The sequence below is a fragment of the Polypterus senegalus genome, chromosome 2 (assembly GCF_016835505.1).
Source record: "Polypterus senegalus isolate Bchr_013 chromosome 2, ASM1683550v1, whole genome shotgun sequence".
NCBI lineage: Eukaryota > Metazoa > Chordata > Cladistia > Polypteriformes > Polypteridae > Polypterus > Polypterus senegalus.
Genome location: NC_053155.1, coordinates 86,835,332 through 86,856,053, shown reverse-complemented (window position 1 = coordinate 86,856,053; position 20,722 = coordinate 86,835,332). Strand labels below are relative to the sequence as shown.

Here is a 20,722-nt window from a genome sequence, read left to right as displayed (position 1 = left end):
TTCCAATAAATGGTGCACTGCAAATGTTAATGCTGAATATGCTGAGGTCTACGCTAATTACTTAACCTCCATCCCATCTTAGACAGGTAGCACAGCTAGTTTGGTAATACAGTATATCAATCTGACAACCTACTGGAACAAATCAACCTCCAAAAGATCATCCAGATATAGATAACCTCTCTAGTGATTTCCCATATATTAATTTTATGAACTTGTTTTTTCCATCTGAGGAATGACATAAATGGGTACAAAGCAGGGAATCAAGTCACAAATTTCATCCACACTCATTCTATTAAACGTTTAGTGTGTTTACAATACTAATCTTACATGCTGCAGATAGGGTAGCCAACAAAATGCAATTCTCTTCTGGATAAACATCTAACATCAAATGCATTCATACTAATGTGCATAAAGATCTGGAAAGCATTTCTCAATCCTGTACTGGGCAAATTCAGATGAGTACTAAAGAATGAAATCTTCAAACTAAAACTCAAAGTCCACCTGATTGGCTTGCCTCTCTGGGCTTTCTTGCTTTTTCTACATCCTCCCTTGATATTTTTCCTTTTTTTGGTAGAAATCTTACTTCCTTTCTATAGTCAAGTAAAATCTAATTTTAGTTAATGGGTAATTTTAAAACAATGACTAACAGATCCTACACATTTTGAATGGATTCCCCTCTCTTCTGTTCTAAACCCAGCAGTGACACACATAATATTTCATTTGGCTTGCTTCAAGTTTTTCAAGAAGTTAACCACCACTTTCTTGGCAATTGGCTGTTGCTTCATTGCCTTATTTTCTGTCACATAGCTAGATGAAAGATTACAGTGCAATATCAGTCTGATTTGAGGTGACAATATCATATTTTTATGTCCTGGCGGTTTCACAGTAAAAGTATAAACTTTAGTGGGACTAACAGCTAAGATCAGCCATTCATCAAAAACCCAAATGTTGGTGTTGCGCCATCTAAAGCCATTTTTGCACTAACTTGTAACTCAGGTGTTCTAGGTTGACAGGAGACTTAGCCATGAGTCTGAAATACATAAAATAATACAGTATGTCCAATGATGTACTTGTCTCCCCATCCAGGAATGGCTTCTGGCTTGTGCTGGATGATGCTGAAATTGGCTCTGACCACCTGTAATCCTGTGCTCATCAAATAAATCAACAATTTTTGCATATATTCCTAAGAGAATAAGTAAATTCTAAAAATGAAATTAATAAATTTCATTCATGGTATAAACTATCTTTAAAACTGGAGCGAACATGTTTTTCTGTTGCACACCACATATTAGTCGTACAGTTGGACACTTTAACTGTAGCAATAAGAAGACACTGCAGGAAATTCTCATATTCATGACGTGCTTCATAGTTTTTAAGCGTTTGCTCACCAAAATATCTTATTGTGCTTTGAACTTTTAAAAACTTGTTTTAGAAACAAATAAGCAATGTTTTCTATATAACATCTTTCTGTTTTAAATACCATATCAGCAGGTTTTATACCTGTAAGTACTAAACTACAGTACAATTACTTACATACATTTCTGAAAATCACAGGCCCTGCAGATTACCTTGTGCACTCATGGTCATTGAGTATGTAAGATGTTGATAACCATTTGAAAACATACATTCTCTTAAAGATGGAAGTCAGCACATTTAATAAATTTTAAAATGCCCTGTGCCTTTTTTTTTGTAGTCATTACTTAAACAGCAAGTGATAATAGCTCTCTTTTGTACAGCTTCAATATTGGCTGACAGACTGTGACCATAAACTGCACCTTGTCTATGTCCCTACATCCATCCATCCATTTTCTGCCACTTATCCGGGTCAGGGTCATAAGTGAAGCAGGCTATGCAAAGATGTCCCTTTTCCCCACCACCTCCTTCAACACCTCCTGGGGAATACCAAGGTCTTCCCAGGCCAGCTGGGATGTATAATCTTTTCAGTATGACCTAGGGCTACCCAAAGTTCTCCTCCTGGTCTCCCCAGGAAGGCATCCAGCAGGCATCCTAATTAGATGGCCGAACCACCTTAATTGGCTACTTTCAATACGGAGAAGCAAATGCTGTACTCTTGAAGGTCTGTGCTCCTCATCCAATCTCTAAGGTTGACTCCAGACACTCTGTGAAGAAAAGTTCTTCCTGCCACTTGTATATGTGATCTCATTCTTTCACTTACTAACCAAAGCTTGTGACCATAGGCGACAATAGGGACTTAGATTGAGCCTTTCAATTAAGCTCTCTCTTCATCATGACTGACCAGTAAAACATCTGTGGACACTGCTCCAATCCGTCTGTCAATCTCTCACTCCCTTCTACCCTCACTTGTGAACAAAACCATGACACATACACTTTTCTGCTTGAGGCAACACCTAATCCCCAACCTATAGAAGACACTCTACTCTTTTCCGGCTTAGAACCATTACCATTAACTCAGATTTGGAAGTGCTGATCATCAACCTGGCCACTTCACGTTTGGCTATAAACCACCCAGTGCACGTCTAAGGTCAAAGCCTAAAGAAACTAAAAAGACCACATCATGTACAAAAAGCAGAGATACCACCCTGAAGTCACCAAACTGGACATCTTCCACTTCTTGTTTGAAAAATTATGAACAGAATTGGTTACAGAGGACAGACATGTTGGAGTTCGTCAGCCACCAGGAATGGGTTTGACTTACTGCCGACAATGTGAACCAAGTTTTTGCTCTGGTTCTAATAGTCCACAACAGCAGGTTCAGTACCCCATACTCCTGCCTTCTTAAAGTTAACAAAACACATGTAGACTAGTTGGGCATACTCCCATGAACACTCCAGAACCCTGGTGAGGGTAAAAAGCTAACCTAGGACAAAATACGCATTGATCCTCATGTATGAAAGGATAATTCAACAGCGGGACCCTCCTTTCCGGAACCCTGGTATAGCCCTTCTTAACGATGCTAAGAGTGTGGTTCCCTGAAGTTGGAACACACCCTCTGGACCCCTTTCTTAAAGATGGGGACTACCACCCCAGTCTGACAATCCATAAGTACTGTCTCTGACCTCCACACAGTGTTAAAGTGGCATATCAGCCATGACAGCCCAACAATATCCAGAGCCCTCAGGAACCTAGGGTGAATATCATCCACCCCTGGGGCCTTGCCACAGAGTTTTTTTAACTACCCCAGCAGCCCCAGCACCAGTGATGATGAGTGATTGCCCGTCCAAGTCCCCAGACTCCGCTTCCTCAATGGAAGGTGTGTCAGTAGTGTTTGTACATATATTACAGATATTTCAGATAACAACCAAGTCTTCAAAATAGCCCAGCAAATTTAAATTGATAATTGAAATTCTTCTTTTTAGGTAGTGAATCATGTAATCAAGGGAACAGGAAGATATTAAGGGGGATGAGCATTTATGATACAAGCCGGAAAATAAAGTCATGGTGTTATGTGCAGGAAATATATTCCATAACTAAAAATGTCACTGTGATTTGTGCTTGTGAAAAAATGTGTATATTTACTTCTATATTTGCATCTACAAACACATATGAAATATTTTGGCTTAAACTGGGAATAAGCTGCAAAACAAGGATTTTTTTTGTAAACTGTTTTCCCTAGAGGGAAATTACAAAACACAATTACAGCATCAGACCTAAAAAGTATCACTTATCCGGCAAATGTCATAAGTTGCATTTCATGAAGATAAGACTGCAAAACCTTGTTGCTGGTATCTATTGAGTATTTATGTTTTCTTATCTAAGAGTTGTCTTGTTAGACGTCATTAAGCCATCCAGTCTTTGGATGTTTTCCAAACCAAGCCACTCTTGACAGCCAAAGAGCTAAGAAATCAAAGGCAGACTCGGCCATGTTTCTGTCATACTAGAGACTCTTGTGGCAATGATGTTAATGCTGTGCTCTTCGTCTCTGATACATTGATTAGTTTTACAGTTTAGTTTAGTGTGTTTTTCTCTAACTTACATCTGTCAACTGTTTTTAGATATGTAAGGTGGTTTGTGGTCTAGCATTAGGTTTGGGGTAAAAAGAACTTATTTCTCAGCAGGCTCATGCCCCCCAAAAAAATACACATGGGAGTATGAAACAAATGCAGTTGAACCACAGGCCCTGGCAATTTTTAGAAAGAGTCTAAATAAGATATTGGGACAACCTGGCAATTAACTAACCAAATATGCTTAATGGACTGAAAGGTCGTTTCTTGGTTATAAAATGTTTTGTACCGCAACACTCCAATTTCCATTCCATTTTCTTAATTAGCTTCACCATAAATATCCTTTATCTCACACATGAGATTAACTATGAGCTTCGCACCATGTGCGTGATGTCTTTCTGTCAGACCCATACGCTTTACTACAGCATGGGATCATTTTCCATTTTTCCTTGTTCAGCCTGAATGTAGTGTTGGGAATCAGAATATTCACAAGTGCCCTACCAATGCCACCTTGTCTTTACCATCATTTTCACTTGCATGTGTAACAATCTTCAACAATGGTGTAACTGCACATTTCTCTCTTGGCAATAATGCAACATTCATGGCCACACACTTCTATGTGGAAGCCTCACACTTAACATAAAATCATAAAGCAGATTACCTTACACACTCTGTTGACTCTGGTCTTGATGACAAGTCTTGGTCTTTGGCAGCAACTCCAAAATGAATTGGAAACAGTCCTCCTAGTATAATGTCTCCTTTCTTCTGAGCTCTCTGATTGGGCCCATAAGCTGAGCTAGCACAGGGCAACACCAGCAGAACCAGGTGATAGAAGAGAAACCTCATTTTATTTCAGTCCAGCCTCGACTACAGTCTCAGGAAATCTGACATTTAGGACCGGGGCAACTTTCATCTGCAGTTGATGTGTTGCCTTTTCTACCCATGCTGGCTGTCCAGTTGATCCTTAAAATATTTATTTATCTCTCTTTTCCAAAGCAGTTGTTGACTTTATCACAAATTACTGAGCCTCTTTGTCTAAAGGAGCCCATTTTCTTATTAACATCCTGTGAACAGAAACAAAGTAAATATTTTTGATAAGGAAATAAAGGGAAAAAAATCGTTGATAGAACTTTAAAACAAAATATCAGCGTAAAGCCATCTAAAAATATTCTGTTAACTAGCTGGAAGTGATTGATGAACAAAAGAAGAACAAACAAACACAAAAGATGTTCATTTACATAGTATTTCAAGTTCCTGTTGTATCAAGTGACTGAGATATCAAACAATAAGTTTCAGCTCAATAGGTATTGGGGAAGAGAAAATAATATGCAGTTTTGATTCCTGCTCCTGCCCAAGTTCATCACTGCTGAGAAAACAGTATGTGTCATAGACATTTCATCATCCATTGTTTCTTTTTTCTAGCTGCCACATTCATTTCTGTGGCTTGTGAGCCAATGCCTATTCTGGCATCACTGGGTACAAGGTCGGAGCCGCTTGGCCTATTCACACACAGAGAATGGGCCAGTTAAAGGTGCTCAGTTAACCTAACACACATTGCTTTGAAATATGACAAAAAAATAAGCACATAGATATGGACAAACTCCACACCGACACTGACCAGGCCTGGATTAAAACTCTATACTCTGACGTTGTGAGGCTGCACAGCAAACCACTGTATCACTCTATCAACTCCATTCCATTATAAAAAACAGCCACTTTTACAGATATATTGGTTTATTGGGATCTATTTAAATCATCCGGAGTGTTCTGTGTTTGTTCAGGCTCACAGTCTGGCAGACAAAATACTTACATGTCTCCTGCATTCATGTAGACCCTCACTGTTGAAAGGATTTTGATGAATTGAGTGAATAATTGCAATAGTAGTGTATCCTATTAACATGATGATGAACATTAGCAATCCATTTAGCAAATGATTTGATCTGATTCACATATTGCCACTAGATGGATTTGCCTGAAGAGGGATCTGGCCATCAGATCACAGAGGCATGTGACACTCTTCATGGATATAACTAGTAACATCTTAAATTCCATTCTTTGGACTCTTTACAATGTGTGCCACCACTCAGTTTCCATTGCCTACAGTCTATGACTAGAGTCTGATATGAGCAGGCTGCAACTGCTCCTGATCCATGCTCAGCAATTCCTTTACATTCTCCCTCATTAACTGATAGCCTATGGATGTGCATATGGAGATGTTCATTACAGTGACACTGTCTGGGTAGAATTCTTCATTGGCACATTGTCACAACAGCAGATATCATGGAGGGGAGGCCGTCCCTGAGATTACTGGTCTGTGACTGGGTCTTTGACTGTGCAGATGTAGAATATATCCAAGATAACCAGTCAATCATCATATAAACGTTAGTGAAAAGCTACTCTGATATGATTTTCCCATTTATCAAGAGCTGAGCAGACATGGTTCTCTCAAGAGTGCAAGTGCAATGCCATCACCCTTCATTGTTCACTCTTGTCCTAAAAGAGCATGAGTGAGACAAGCTGGGATTCAAACTTCAGCCCATTACCCTACACAACACACCATTCAGCACTTGCATGTGTCACATTGCACATGTGTTCCGTCAAATACAAATAAATCCTATGTGTAGCATCATTTTGGGCCATTGGAATTAGTTAGCGGACCTCCTTGCTATCGGCTGAGGTGGTAGGTTACTGAAAGAATAATGGAGCCATATTGATTATTGTTCCCTATAATCTGTACCTTTCTTTAAAGAAAATTTATCAATTATATATGCTGGTTTTGGGCAAATTAGATTATTTCTCCCAATGTTTGCAACATTTTAAACCCTTCATTTGCATTTTTCCGATTATCTACTGTTTTGTCTTGGTAAAGAAATGTTTTACTCTACTTTCCCCTTTTGTATTATTACTATGTAGCCTTTGTCAGAATGCCTCAAATCTCACTCACTTACCACAGTTTATAAATTATTATAGTATATAACTTCTCTCCACCTTCCTTTCTACATCTATAACTTCAGGCAGTTAGGTGTAGTAAAAGACAAGCAGGAGTTAAGTTACAATTTAAACAATGTGTTATTGATAAAATTCATAAATAATAACAATATGCAAAGTACATTTGAATACTGGCAACCATACAACCTGATAAAATGGTGATGTGTAGTTTCAGGTGGCACACAGACTTGTTAGTTACTTAAAAAGGTCTCTAGTTAAGGCATCATTTGTGGTCAGCTTTCTTCAGAATAGGCCGCATGCCTGTCTCAATATGGCTGCCAAGCTGTGCTCTTCATTGTGTTATTCTTTTCAGTTCATGGTGTGTGAGATGATCTTTCATCAGTTTGGTAAGAGTGAGCAAATTTTAGGTTTTCTCTCCAACCCCTAGAGCCAATAAGGCATCATGGTACTTAAAGGCTTCCAAACAGTGATACTTCAGACCAATGGGGGAATAGAACATCTTCACACCTGACACCCCCCAAACCATATGTTAAGGTGAAGCTTGGCAGTTAGGCAGCCTGGCTTTGTGTGGGAGTTGAGAGAGAGTCTTTAGCAGAGAAACACTTACCAAACTTGTTTGAGGCACTTCCCCCCCAAACCTATTGTAAAATTCAAAGAGACCCATTCCTAAAAGTGGTGGGGGGGTTAACATGAATGCTTCTCACTAATGTAACACTGATATTACATTGCTTTGCCTAAGTTACAAATAAAGATACACAAAATATTTATCAAAATTTCACATCACAACATCTACCTTCTTCAGTTTAACTGAATTTAGCCCTTAACCTAAACAGAAGTGTCCAAAACACAGAAATGCTAACAGTTTTATTTTTTTCTGTGTACCTCTGTAAATAAGTGCATTTTCATGGGTTAACAATGATTAGCCCTTCTACACATTTACTTGAAACTGTAGTGTGTTTCTCCTACATACACTCGGTTACACCAGTAATTATATGAATCACACAGAGTGCCTTGGTGAAGCCTGAGACACACAAAGTCTCGGTAGAGCGGTCCATTTGTCCATTTTAACACTGCATAATCCACTTCAGATGTAGAAGCCAGCTAAACTACCTTTGTTTGGAATCATTTTTAAGACACAGGACATGGGGAGAGACATGTTGTTTATTTTTTACCATTATTTAGTGACATCTTGGTGATGTAATTGATGTGAACACTTGGAAGGCAGAGGTGATCAAATAAATTATAAACATAATTACAGAAATACTGAAAGATGAACCGGGAGGGAAGGGAAAACAAACATACGTTCAAGAAACATATGCACAAAATTGGAATAAATTACAAAAAGAAAAAACAACACTGCTTTGAGTAGTTGGCTTTAACTAACACAAAAATTTCTTTTGTTCAGAAAGAATCCAACATTACTATATCAGAAGTGCTGTGTCACCATCTTCTATGGGTGGTACGAGATGATACACACTGTCATGTGACCTCCACCCAATTTCACTGGAGTTGGGCATAGAAATTATAAATAACATAACCACTGCCATGCAAAAACATTATAAAATGTCAGCAATGCATCTATTAAAAATGCCGTTGTGATGATGATGAAGCCAATAAAACGTTAAAATAAACAATAAGAAGTCCATATATATAAATTACAAAAATGAAACAGAATGAATCCAGGAAGGCCATAACAAAGATTTATAACAGTCATTAATGAGCCTCATTTTAGAAATGTTTGCCTTGATGCCGCACGATGCCAGCAGCTTGCCCTACCTGCATGCATGTGCAGTCACTGGAGCATGTTCACATGGCTTTGTGGCTCACTAACCATCTGCCCTTTGTTTCTAATAAATGAAAGACCTGTTTATTCTTGTGTCCAAAAAATATGCTCTTTGTTCTTAAAAATTTTTTGCTTTTGGTTTTAACCTTTTTCATTCCTGACTCTGAGCCTGTGTTGCTGTTTTTACTTTGTAGCAATCTTTGCTTTTGATAGTCAAACTCTGCTTAGTTCAATTTATTTCCTATGGAAGGATCTCATTGTTCACCACAGATTCCCAGTAGTGGATTTTGAGAATTATCTGCCATGAGGGGCTTGCATTGCCCTTTACTTGGGTGCATCTTAGGGGCTTTTTCTCTTTCCCCCGTCTCTCTTTCTCTCGTATTCATCATAATCACACAATCACACAGAGGAGGGGACGCTGGCGCACGAATGCTGTTGTCACTCCTCCCTGTTAACAACACTTTTAGAAAAATTCAACTTAATCCTGCACTTTCTTACGGTTATTTTATTTTCTTTATTGTACATATATGTAGTTTGTGGATGCAGCTGACTTGAATTGTATGGATTTGGTTGAATTTTTACAAATTTTATGGACTTAATTTTGACTGAGAACAACTGAATCTGTGGATCACGGGACGAGACCTACGAACATTTCTTTGTACCTGACAATCTAGGAGCCTGGGATGATCTGTCTCCTTGATTATATTTGCTATGCAGGGCTGTTCTCAATTCATTTTATTGTGCTTTATAACTAAGAACTGATCTGATGTTCATACCTGCCTGGCTTGTGGGTCTGGGGTGATCACGCCTGTAATATCCAGCGTTGCTTGTTTGTGGCTTCTTCCTGCTATGCTTTCTGCTGCTTTGCTATCACTGATCATTGCAGCCACTGCATCCGCCTGTCCCACTGGCTCCACTGTGCTGTGCTGCTTCTCCACTGCTATCAGATAAGCATTGCTCAGTATCATGCTAGAATACTCTTGCGACAAACTATTAAACAGTTTGTCCAGAGCAAATGGTCTGACTGGAATATCCTAAAAGACACCAATATTTTGCGGCGCCCGAAATATGTACATCGTGGGTCAGGTCGCCGCCACCGCCGGGCTGCGAATGAAAAGATCACCGGTGGCATTTGCTAAGGAATATGCCGTCCTACTCATGGCCCTGGAAATAGAAGTGTCAGTGTGCCAAATTTACAGTATGTGAAAATAAACTGCAGTCATGGCTCTGTGCAAAAAGAAGCCTCATTAACTAATATTGTATTGTTTAATTCAAGATCTCTTAATGGCAAGGCGTTGGTGCTGTCAGAATTCATCATTGACACCAAACTTGACATACTGTGTTTAACGGAGACTTGGCAAAAACCGAATGAATTTACATCTCTCATGGAGTCCACACCTCCTGGATACACTTTCCTCACAGAGCCTTGCAGCTCAAGACAAGGCAGTGGACTTGTAGTAATTGTCAGAGTGGATTTAAACATCAAAAGATTCCCAATTGATTGTCCATTGTCTTTCGAGTCTCTGGCTCTTAAACTAATAACAGAATCAGGTCCTGTCTCACTCATTGTTCTTTATTGTCCTCCAAAGTACAATGTATCCTTCTTATCTGTTCTGACTGAACTATTAACCCACTTAAGTTCCTTTTCCCAGAGAGTTATCCTTCTTGGTGATTTCAACATCCATATTGACATTCCCACATCTAAACTGAGAAATGAATTCTTATCCTTACTGGACTGTTTTGACTTGACACAACATGTTGATTTTCCCACCCACTCTGGTGGTCATATATTGGATCTGATCTGTACATCTGGACTATCTGTTGCCAACATTTACAGCACTGATTTGGAACTCTGACCATAAAGCAGTACATTTCACGGTCTCATTATCTCTCCTTCCTCTTACCTGTAAATGACAAATTTCTTATAGAAACCGTAAAAATATCTGTCCCTCTATCCTTTCTGGATCCATTTCTGATCTTTAACTGTCTTCACCTATTCCATCAACACTAGATAGTCTTGTTGACCACTATAACACAGCTCTTCATTCAGCATTAGATAAAACAGCTCCTTTAAAACATGAGGAGGTTTCCTTTAAGTGTTCAGCTCCTTGGTATAACTCAGAATTGCGATCTATGAAAGCAGCAGGCTGACTCCTTGATAGAATGTCACGTAAGACTGGCCTCACCGTGCACACCCAGGCTTTCTCTGACCACCAAAGAGCTTTCGGAGAAGTACTAACTGCTGCCAAGAACACCCACTATGGCAGAATAATAGAAAGTGGCCATGACAAGGGTTTTGTTCTCTGTAGTTAATAAACTACTTGAACCCGCATCTGGCCCAACTACGTCTTCTACTGAAGTCTGTGAGAAATTTCTCCACTTTTTCCGTAACAAAATTAAAGATCTAAATAATTCAACTAACATAAATACATCATCTGTTTATATCCTGTTTTCCCTCTCCATCCAGCTCCTTCTCTAAGTTCTCACCAGTCACATCTGCTTTTGTTAATGACCTGCTTTCTAAGATGAGGCTGACTACTTGTGTACTGGACCCCATCCCCAGCACACTACTTAAATCCTGCCTTCATGCCATAATCCCGACTGTTACAACAATAATAAACACACCCCTTGACATTGGCTCTGTGCCGCTCACTTTTAAAACCGCTTCTGTAACCCCAATGTTAAAAAAGTCTGGCCTTGATGCTGACAGTCTTAACAATTTTCAGCCTATTTCCCACTTACCTTTTCTGTCAAAAGTTTTTGAGCGTGTTTCAGCCTCCCAACTCACCAACTACTTAACTTCTAATAATTTGATGGAACCCTTTCAGTCTGGTTTCAGGGCACAGCACAGCTGTGAAACTGCTCTGCTACAGGTAACCAATGATTTGCTTATGGCAGCAGACTCTGGACAAAACAGCATATTAATTCTGTTAGACCTCAGTGCAGCATTTGACACTGTCAGACATGATATTCTACTGTCCAGAATGGAGAACATGCTGGGTATCTCTGGCACTGCCCTCCAGTGGTTCAAGTCCTATCTGACTGATAGGCAAGACTTTGTTAGTCTTGGCAACAGCAGATCCAGCTCAGCGCCAGTCACACAAGGAGTTCCTCAGCGCTCTTTCCTCAGCCCTCTTCTCTTCTGTATTTATATGCTTCCCCTTGGCCATATTATTCGTAGCTCTGGGCTGGGTTATCATTTTTATGCAGACGATACTCAACTCTATTTCAATGTAAAAAGTGGAACTTCATCAGAGCTTTCTCAGCTCACAACTTGCCTCAGTGAAATTAAAACCTGGATGGAGCACAACTCTTTAAAATTAAACTGCAACAAAACTGAACTTCTGCAAATTGGGACTAAAGTGCAACTTAATAAAATGAGCTCCTTTTCAATCACTCTTGACGGTGATCTCATCAGACCTGCCTCTACTGCAAAGAATCTTGGTGTCATTTTTGATTCCTCCCATTCTTATTCCGCCCACATAAATCACATTTTACTTTCACCTCCGTAACATATCCCGTATTGTATGCAACTAGTGCAGAATGCAGCTGTTAGAATCCTAACTAGGAAAAGAAAATCCGAGCACATTTCTCCAGTTTTGATGTCACTACACTGGTTACCTGTGTCATTCAGGATTGACTTTAAAATACTGCTTATGGTTTATAAAGCCTTAAATAATCTCGCCCCATCTTATATATCGAAATGTCTGACACCTTATATTCCAAATCGTAACCTTAGATCCTCAAATGAGTATCTCCTTAGAATTCCAAGAACAAAATTTAAAAGAAGTGGTGAGGCGGCCTTCTGCTGCTATCCACCTAAAATCTGGAATAGCCTGCCAATAGGAATTCGCCAGGCTAATACAGTAGAGCACTTTAAAACACTGCTGAAAACACATTATTTTAACGTAGCCTTTTCATAACTTCACTTTAACTTAATCCTGATACTCTGTATATTCAATTTATCATAATAACTATTCATGGTGGCTCTAAAATCCCTACTGACCCCTACTCTCTCTTCTGTTTCTTTTTCCAGTTTATTCAGGCCACCACCACCTACTCAAAGCATTATGATGCTCCAACAATGATGGATGGATTAAAAGCCAGAAGTCTACGTGACCAGCATCATCAAGTCCTTCTGTGAAAACCCTAAATCCAAAGAGGACTGTTTCATTTATGTTAGGTAGAATGCCTAGAGGGGACTGGGCAGTCTAATGGTCTGAAATCCCTACAGATTTTATTTTTTTCTCCAGCCATCTGGAGTTTTTCTTGTTTTTTCTGTCCTCCCTCGCCAATGGACCTTACTCTTATTCTATGTTAATTAATGTTGACTTATTTTATTTTCTTACTGTGTCTTTTATTTTTCTATTCTTCATTATGTAAAGCACTTTGAGCTACTTTTTGTATAAAAATGTGCTGTATAAATAAATGTTGTTGTTGTTGTGTTCACTCCTTCCTCTCCTTTTCTATTGCTAAGAAACTTGTTCACGCATTTATCATATCCCGCATCGATTATTGTAATTTCCTACTGGCAGATGCCCCTTCTAATCTTATATCACAGCTCCAGTTTATTACTCGACCCAGCAGCAGCAAACACACACACTTCCTGCTCCACCTTCACTGGCTCCCTGTGTCTTACAGAATTGAATATAAAATTCTACTAATAACCTACAAAACCTTAAACGACCTTGCACCAAACTACATCAGTGACCCTCTCCATTATTATGTGCCTGCCCGCCCACTAAGGTCCTCTGATTCTGGCAATCTTGTTGTGCCCCACACTAATCTACACTCAATGGGTGACAGGGCCTTCAGCTGCATAGCGCCCAGACTCTGGAGTGACCTACTGAAATTAATCAGGTCAGCTGACTCTATGAATTCTTTTAAAAAACAACTCAAAACTCATCTGTTCAGGAAGGTCTTCAGCTCTACTTGACTTTATTACCCTTCTCTCAGTTTACCTCTCTGTCAAGATGCTGATGTAACCTGTGTGTGTGTGCTAGACCATCAATTATGTTGCCTGTTATGCTTTTCTCTGAATTTACTATGTTACTCTTCTTTATTTATTTATTTGGTTTGGTACAATACTATATACTGTATACCCTGTAATTCTGAGCATGGGAAAGGCGCTATATAAATAAAATGTATTATCCATCCATCCATCCATTTTCTAACCCGCTGAATCCGAATAGGGTCACGGGGGTCCGCTGGAGCCAATCCCAGCAAACACAGGGCACAAGGCAGGAACCAATCCTGGGCAGGGTGCCAACCCACCTCAGGACACACACAAACACACCCACACACCAAGCACACACTAGGGCCAATTTAGAATCGCCAATCCACCTAACCTGCATGTCTTTGGATTGTGGGAGGAAACCGGAGCGCCCGGAGGAAACCCACACAGATACGGGGAGAACATGCAAACTCCACGCAGGGAATACCCGGGAAGCGAACCCGGGTCTCCTAACTGCGAGGCAGCAGTGCTACCACTGCGCCACCGTGCCGCAAAAAAAATGTATTATTATTATTATTATTATTATCATTTTCCATGTGATGTTTACATGTTCTTCCTGTGGCTTTGTGGGTGTTCACTGCATGTAGTCTAGTTTTCCTCCCATGTCACCAAAGACTTGAAAGTTAGGTTAACTGGCAATTCTAAATTTACCTGAGTGTTAGCGAACCCCAATAGACTGGCACCCTGTCTAGGGCAGCTGCTGGGATAGGCTCTGGCCCCCAACATCCCTTAATTTGATGAAGAGGGTTTCACAATTGTATGGTACTTCTAAGAGTGAAACACTTTTAGCATTTAAATGTTGCTGTCTAAGAAACAAAGCTGAGTCACTGTGGTACAGAATTAATGGTGGCAGGGTTCTCACATACCAAGTTAGGTGGGAATGCACTTCGTAAGGAATCATTTAGTAGATCTTCTTGCTATCAGTTGAGGTCGTTGGGCATGGGGAAAGTAAACGGCCATATTGATTATTGCTCACTGTAATCAGTACCTACTATATCACGATGGTTGCAGTATTTGTGATTACTACTTGATGAACTATAACATCAGTGTTTACTTTGGTTGTATGTAATTCTTGAATCTTGCCACTATGGGGTATAGAGCAGACATGTGATACGGCTGCCCATAAAAGGTGTTTTACAAGTGCCGCTGCAGGAAAACGGTCATTTTTACGAGGTCAAATAGACACCACGCCTTTATACAGTATGCGATTTGCATGAATGAAAGGGAAGGGCTCAACATTGGAATCCCTGTGGTTTTTCGCTTTGTTTTAGCATTTTGAAGAATCCCACACATTTTGTTTTGCAGTATTTTGGGAAACCCAAATTTATCCTGGAACTGTTGTGTGCAGTATGGAAATAAATTTTGGAATACTGGGGCATAATTGCACACATATCCACATTTGCTCACATTATGCCAGTTTATAGTTGCCAGTAAACCGAACATAGATGTCTTTAAGAAACCAGAGAACCTAGAGAAACCCTGTAGTCAATGAAGAGAAGATATGTTCCCAGACAGAAATCTGATCAGCATTTGAATCCATGTTTCAGGAGCTATGTCAAAGAAGCTTTAACCACTGTGATAGCAGGCTCCACACAGATTCCATATACAGTGGAACCTTGGTTCACGAACGTCTCAAAACACGTACAAATCGGTTTACGACCAAAAAGTTTGCCAAACTTTTGCATCTGTTTACGACCACACACTCGGTATACGAACAAGCCAGTTTCCCTTTTGGTTTGTGCGCGCCAATGATTTCCACACGTGTTCAGTCTCTCCCTGTTCATTCAATGTGTAGCAAGCGAGCGAGCGACACACACACAGGCGCGCGAGAGAGAGAGAGACACACACACACAGGTGCGTGAGAGAGACATACACACACAGGCACGCGAGAGAGAGACACACCCACAGGCACACGAGAGAGACACACACACAAAGGCGCGCGAGAGAGACACACACACAGACGCGAGAGAGACATACACACAGGCGCGTGCGTGCGTGCGTGCGTGCATTGTTGCAATGTTACTTTTTTTGGTTGTTTATTAAATTACAGATTTTTCAAATGTTCATTTTCTTTCCTGTGCTTAAAACTCATTAAAAAAGTGTTTTTAGCGAGCGGTTCGTAGCCCTATAGCGCAAACTCTTGCACTGTTAGTTTTCTCTGTTGTTCAAGGTTTTTTCAGTGTTATTCAATGTTTTTACATTTAGTTTACTATTACACTGTGCATTCCATGGTATAATCTATACTAATAAAAGGCAAAGCCCTCACTGACTGACTCACTCACTCACTCACTCATCACTAATTCTCCAACTTCCCGTGTAGGTAGAAGGCTGAAATTTGAAATTCCTTACAGCTTACTTACACAATTTGGGCAGGTTTCATTTAGAAATTCTACGTGTAATGGTCATAACTGGAATGTATTTTTGTCCATATACTGTAATAGAATGCAGCTCGATAGCTGTGGGAGGCGAAGTTTCGTATTAAATTATGTAACCAATCACATTTCAGCCATCATTTGTTGCCAGGCAGAGAGGCTTTCACAATATGTTGTGGAGGCACTCTAACACAGAATAAATGTCGATTAACCTGTTGCTTCATTAAACAATCAGATTTTGAGTTGGTGTCAGTAGGGCCCTCTAGCAGGCGTACGGCAACGTCAACGTATTCAGACCCATTGACTGGATAGAAGCCGATATGAGGAACTCTCCGAGGCCACTCAACGCACTGCAGACGCTCCGAGCAAAAGATCGTCGCGTGCACTACGGCCAACTCCATGGCAGGATTCTGGACAATATTATTTGCCAGACACAGACCAGATTTCAAGACCACGAAAACCTGATGTTTGCCACGCTCCTCGAGCCCCAGAAGTTTTGGGAATACAAGAAAAATTTCACGCATGCAGCCTTCTCCACTTTAACACAAGAGCCAAGGAGCGCTTTTTGAACTGTCTCGGCTAAAAACAAGAAAAAAGACTGTAATGTATGCCATGGATGATTTTGCAGGAAAATCTCCCACTGATCTCCTTGACTTCCTTCATCAGAAAAATCTGAATGGGAGTATGGGGCAGCTGTTCACAGTGATATATTTGGCGGTGAGCATTCCTGTGTACACTGGTTCTGTCGAGCGGGCATTTTCAGCCCTAAAGCGAATTGAAACTTATGCCAGAAATACCATAGGGCGGGTTCGCCTTTCAGCATTAGCTTCGATGGCGATAGAAAGTGAGGTTTTGATGGAACTGAAGCGCACGGATAATCCGTACGACAGAGTAATTGAACTGTTTTTGAGGAAAGAGAGGACGATGGATTTTATTTACAAATAATCTGAATTTTTGGTGAGTAAAATGTTGCGATTTTCCTAAATAATATTGCAAGTTTATGAGTTATTATTGATGTTTTTTATGTGTGTCGCGGCTGTGGCTGCAGTAGAAAGGAACTTGTTCATCCCTGGTTTGTCTATTCAATAAAGGCATTTATTGTGGCTGCAGGAGTTATCTTTTATATATAGATATATATATATATACACTAATAAAAGGCAAAGCCCTCACTGACTCACTCATTCACTCACTCACTCACTCACTGACTAGAAGGCTGAAATTTGGAAGGCTCATTCCTTAAGCTTACTTACAAAAGTTGGGCAGGTTTCATTTCGAAATTCTACACGTAATGGTCATAACTGGAACCTATTTTTTCGTCCATATACTATAATAGACTTCTGCTCGATGCCCGTGGGAGGCGGAGTTATGCCTCCCACGTAATTTAGTGCCTGCCCATATAAGGCCGTCCGTCAGCGGCAATCCAATAGAAACACTGCCGCTAAATATTCACGGGTGAAGGACTGTGCTTATGGAGAGGAAGATGAGATGGTGTTTGGCACAAACTCAACGAAACTGCGAGAGAAACTTTAAGAGCCGGGTCTTAGCTAACATTAAATACAGCCGTGGACATCGCACGAGATGGCACCAGCACAGCTGGGAACCTTTGATGCATGTACACCGAAGGCTCACGTGAACTGGCGCGTGCACAGACAAAAAGCAACAGTTCCAAAGAGTGCTGAACAAAAACCGAATTACACAATTGAGAAGGCAGCAAAAAAATATGAAGCGTGTGATACATACAAGCATATTCACAAGTGCAGTTACTGCGGAAACAAAGCACACGGTGGAAAAAGTCAATGTCCTGCTAAACAGTCTGTTTAAAAGGTGGTCTAATCGTCAAGAAAATCACTCATGACATAAGATAATTCATGTTACATCAATTTACTTCCTAAATCTTTTTCTTCTTCTTCCTATTCTACTTCGTCTTGGTCTTCCTCTTCATCTTTTTCCACTTCTTTGTGGAGTTGGTGTGCTTAATCAACCTTTTCTCTCCAGCTCAGTCCTGCAGCTCCATGCTAATCAAGCCCTTTCCCTTCAGATCTTTTTTTACTTCATCCATCCGCCTCTGCTTTGGCCTCCCTTGCTTTCTCTTCCCCTGTACTTCCTTTCCCATCACTTGTTTGCCCACATATTCATTGTCTCTTCCATCACATGTTCATACCACTTGAACCTACTTTAATGTACTTTCTTAGATACAGTATCTCTCCTATGTTTGTTGTACCTCTGATTGTCTCATTTCTTATTTTGTCTTTTTTTGTAACTACACACATTCATCTCCACGGTCTAATTTCTGCCACATCTAACATTTTCTCCTGTGCTTCCTTTATGAGCCATGTCTCAGCTCCATACATCATTGCTACTCTTACCACTGTCTTCCTAATCTCTTTAACATCATTTTATGAAGGAAACTTCAAGCCCCTAGATGAACACTGCCAGGGCCTTTTGTTGGCACTGATTTGTTAAAATGTAAGCCTTCCTGTGGTGTCTCCCCTGCCTCATTTCTGTATATCTGTCCCTTTGCTTGGTGTATCCCTTCAGACTTCCAGATGTGTGACCTTACATGTCTTCTCCAGATCATGAAGTGTCTTTCGAAAAGCAGCCCAAAAGTAGCATCACATGCTTCAGTATTGAAGGTGATCTTTTGTTGGTGAGGCAGTCACACTTCAGCAAGCCTGTCACATCTCACCTTCCTCGCAGCCCTGCCACAAACATTCGCTATCACCAAGGCGATGGCGTGACTTTGCCGGCACTATGCCTCATTTAGCTGCAGTAATGGGTTAATTGCGCTGGAAAAATGCAGGGGCAGGATTGTGATAAGAGGGAATAGATTTCAGCTTCTTTAGCAGCTGGAAAAAGATTAGGTACTAGTGCAAGATCTCACAGATAAGCTTTTGAGACAGTCCGCACACATGAGCATGGCTGTTCTCTTGTGCAGATCACCTCATGATGGCATGGCAACGTCCAAATGCACAGGACAGAGTGATGGATCAGCCACATTCAAGGAACACAAGTCTGTCATTCTCCATGCCTATATCTGGGGAGACAACACTTTATTTCAAGGATGTGGACCATATTGTCTCTGTGTGATAATTCAACTTGTAATAGTCAAAATGATTAAAGCAAGGGCTTCTAGAGGAAAGGGTGGAGCTAGGATCAGGTGACTCAAACTGGACAACACAAATGATAATACTTTCAATAGCACAAGGGCCTGTAACCACAATGTAGTTTGCTTTATGAGCTGAAGGTCTGAATGGAGAGAACATGGCTTCAATCCTAAAGCCTGAAAGGGGAAAGAACCTGGTTAGCTTCACATACATTAATAATTCTTTAAATGATGTTCATTTATAACTTTTTGGGTTATGTTTCTTCAGAAATTGTCAATAGTTTCATAAATATGAATCACATCCATCCATTCACTCTAGAAGTCAAATGAGAATTAATAATGGACTGGATTCATCATTGGAGCACGAGATCTCCTAACATTATTTCTTTGGACAGTGGGACAGCACAGGATGTATGGTGCCAAACTATTAATGACAACAAAATCTGGATTCAAATCCTTTACTAGTGACTGCTTGAGTGGAAGACGATGTTAACTTGTACCTAACTGTAGATCAGCCTTGTTTAGTAATGTGTGAATGACTTCTCAATCCTGGCATCCTGTCATGTGTTAGGTCCTGCTAGCTCTCACCATTATGACCCTGCATTGAGCAAAAAGTGACTTGACCTGCTTCATCCAGTGCAGTGTGATAGCCAGAGCAAAAACTAGGGAGAAAAAACGAGATAAGGCTCACAATGGCTGGGATTTGAACCCAGCCAACATGCTTCCCTACATTACTGTTGAATGGCTTTTTTAAAGCCAGTGAGTTTCTACACAAATTTGAGTACTTGTCAGAGACTTGGGAAACAATACAGCTTTCTCACTTGAAAAGAAAAGGACTCACCAAGCAGCTCACTATGCCTACAAAAATGTAGCTTATCTACTTTATTGACATACTAATGTTATGTGCATGAAAGTTAAGTTGGGGAGCAACGTCAATACACACACAATATAAGGACAACCATAGTCAATTCCTAACAACTCTCAAACAACTAGTTTTAACAAATTAGCGTTCATCAAATTTGCGCAGATGACTTTTCAGGTCCATACCCCCGTGACCCTGTGTTCAGATTCAACGGGTTGGAAAATGGATGGATGGATGGACTTTTCAGGTCGAGACGTTAATTTCAGGCATCCCATAGCTTGACGTTAGGTACTATGATGAAATTCGGTAATCCTGGTCTTGGCGCAAACACTCAAAAGTCAAATTCAGTTTTCCTAGTTAATCTTACGCACACTGCTTGTGGCAATAAAGGAAATATACTGGGTCATGGAAAAGGCATGCAAAATCCATATAGGTAGTGACTGCGCCTGGTATCACACCCAACTTGTTAAAGGTGTGAGGCTGAGGTAGTACTTGATTACCTCCTATGTAGCATTCTTTTGAGTTAATATTTGTTATGATATGTAAAAAGTCAAATTTAGGAAAACCTGTTTGTGGTGGTCCCAAATATTAATATCTTATCAGTGATGGTAAGCATTCTCTTGAACTGCTTTCCATGCACCTCACACATGAACATTCACTCCTGCTTAGGGTAAGCCTAGGGTGGGATGTGACCCTGCTTTCCTGTGATGTCAAAA

The 20,722-nt window shown here is 40.3% G+C and overlaps 1 protein-coding gene across 1 annotated transcript in view; it reads right to left on the bottom strand.

The window, feature by feature from the left end:
- Window positions 1-20,722, bottom strand: part of casr (calcium-sensing receptor) — a 100,295-nt gene that overhangs the window by 35,603 nt on the left and 43,970 nt on the right. The window contains exon 3 of the mRNA XM_039746243.1: window positions 4,585-4,987. Within this exon, the coding sequence (XP_039602177.1) occupies window positions 4,585-4,769 (185 nt within the window). The 5' untranslated portion in view covers window positions 4,770-4,987. The remainder of the gene's footprint in view (window positions 1-4,584; window positions 4,988-20,722) is intronic.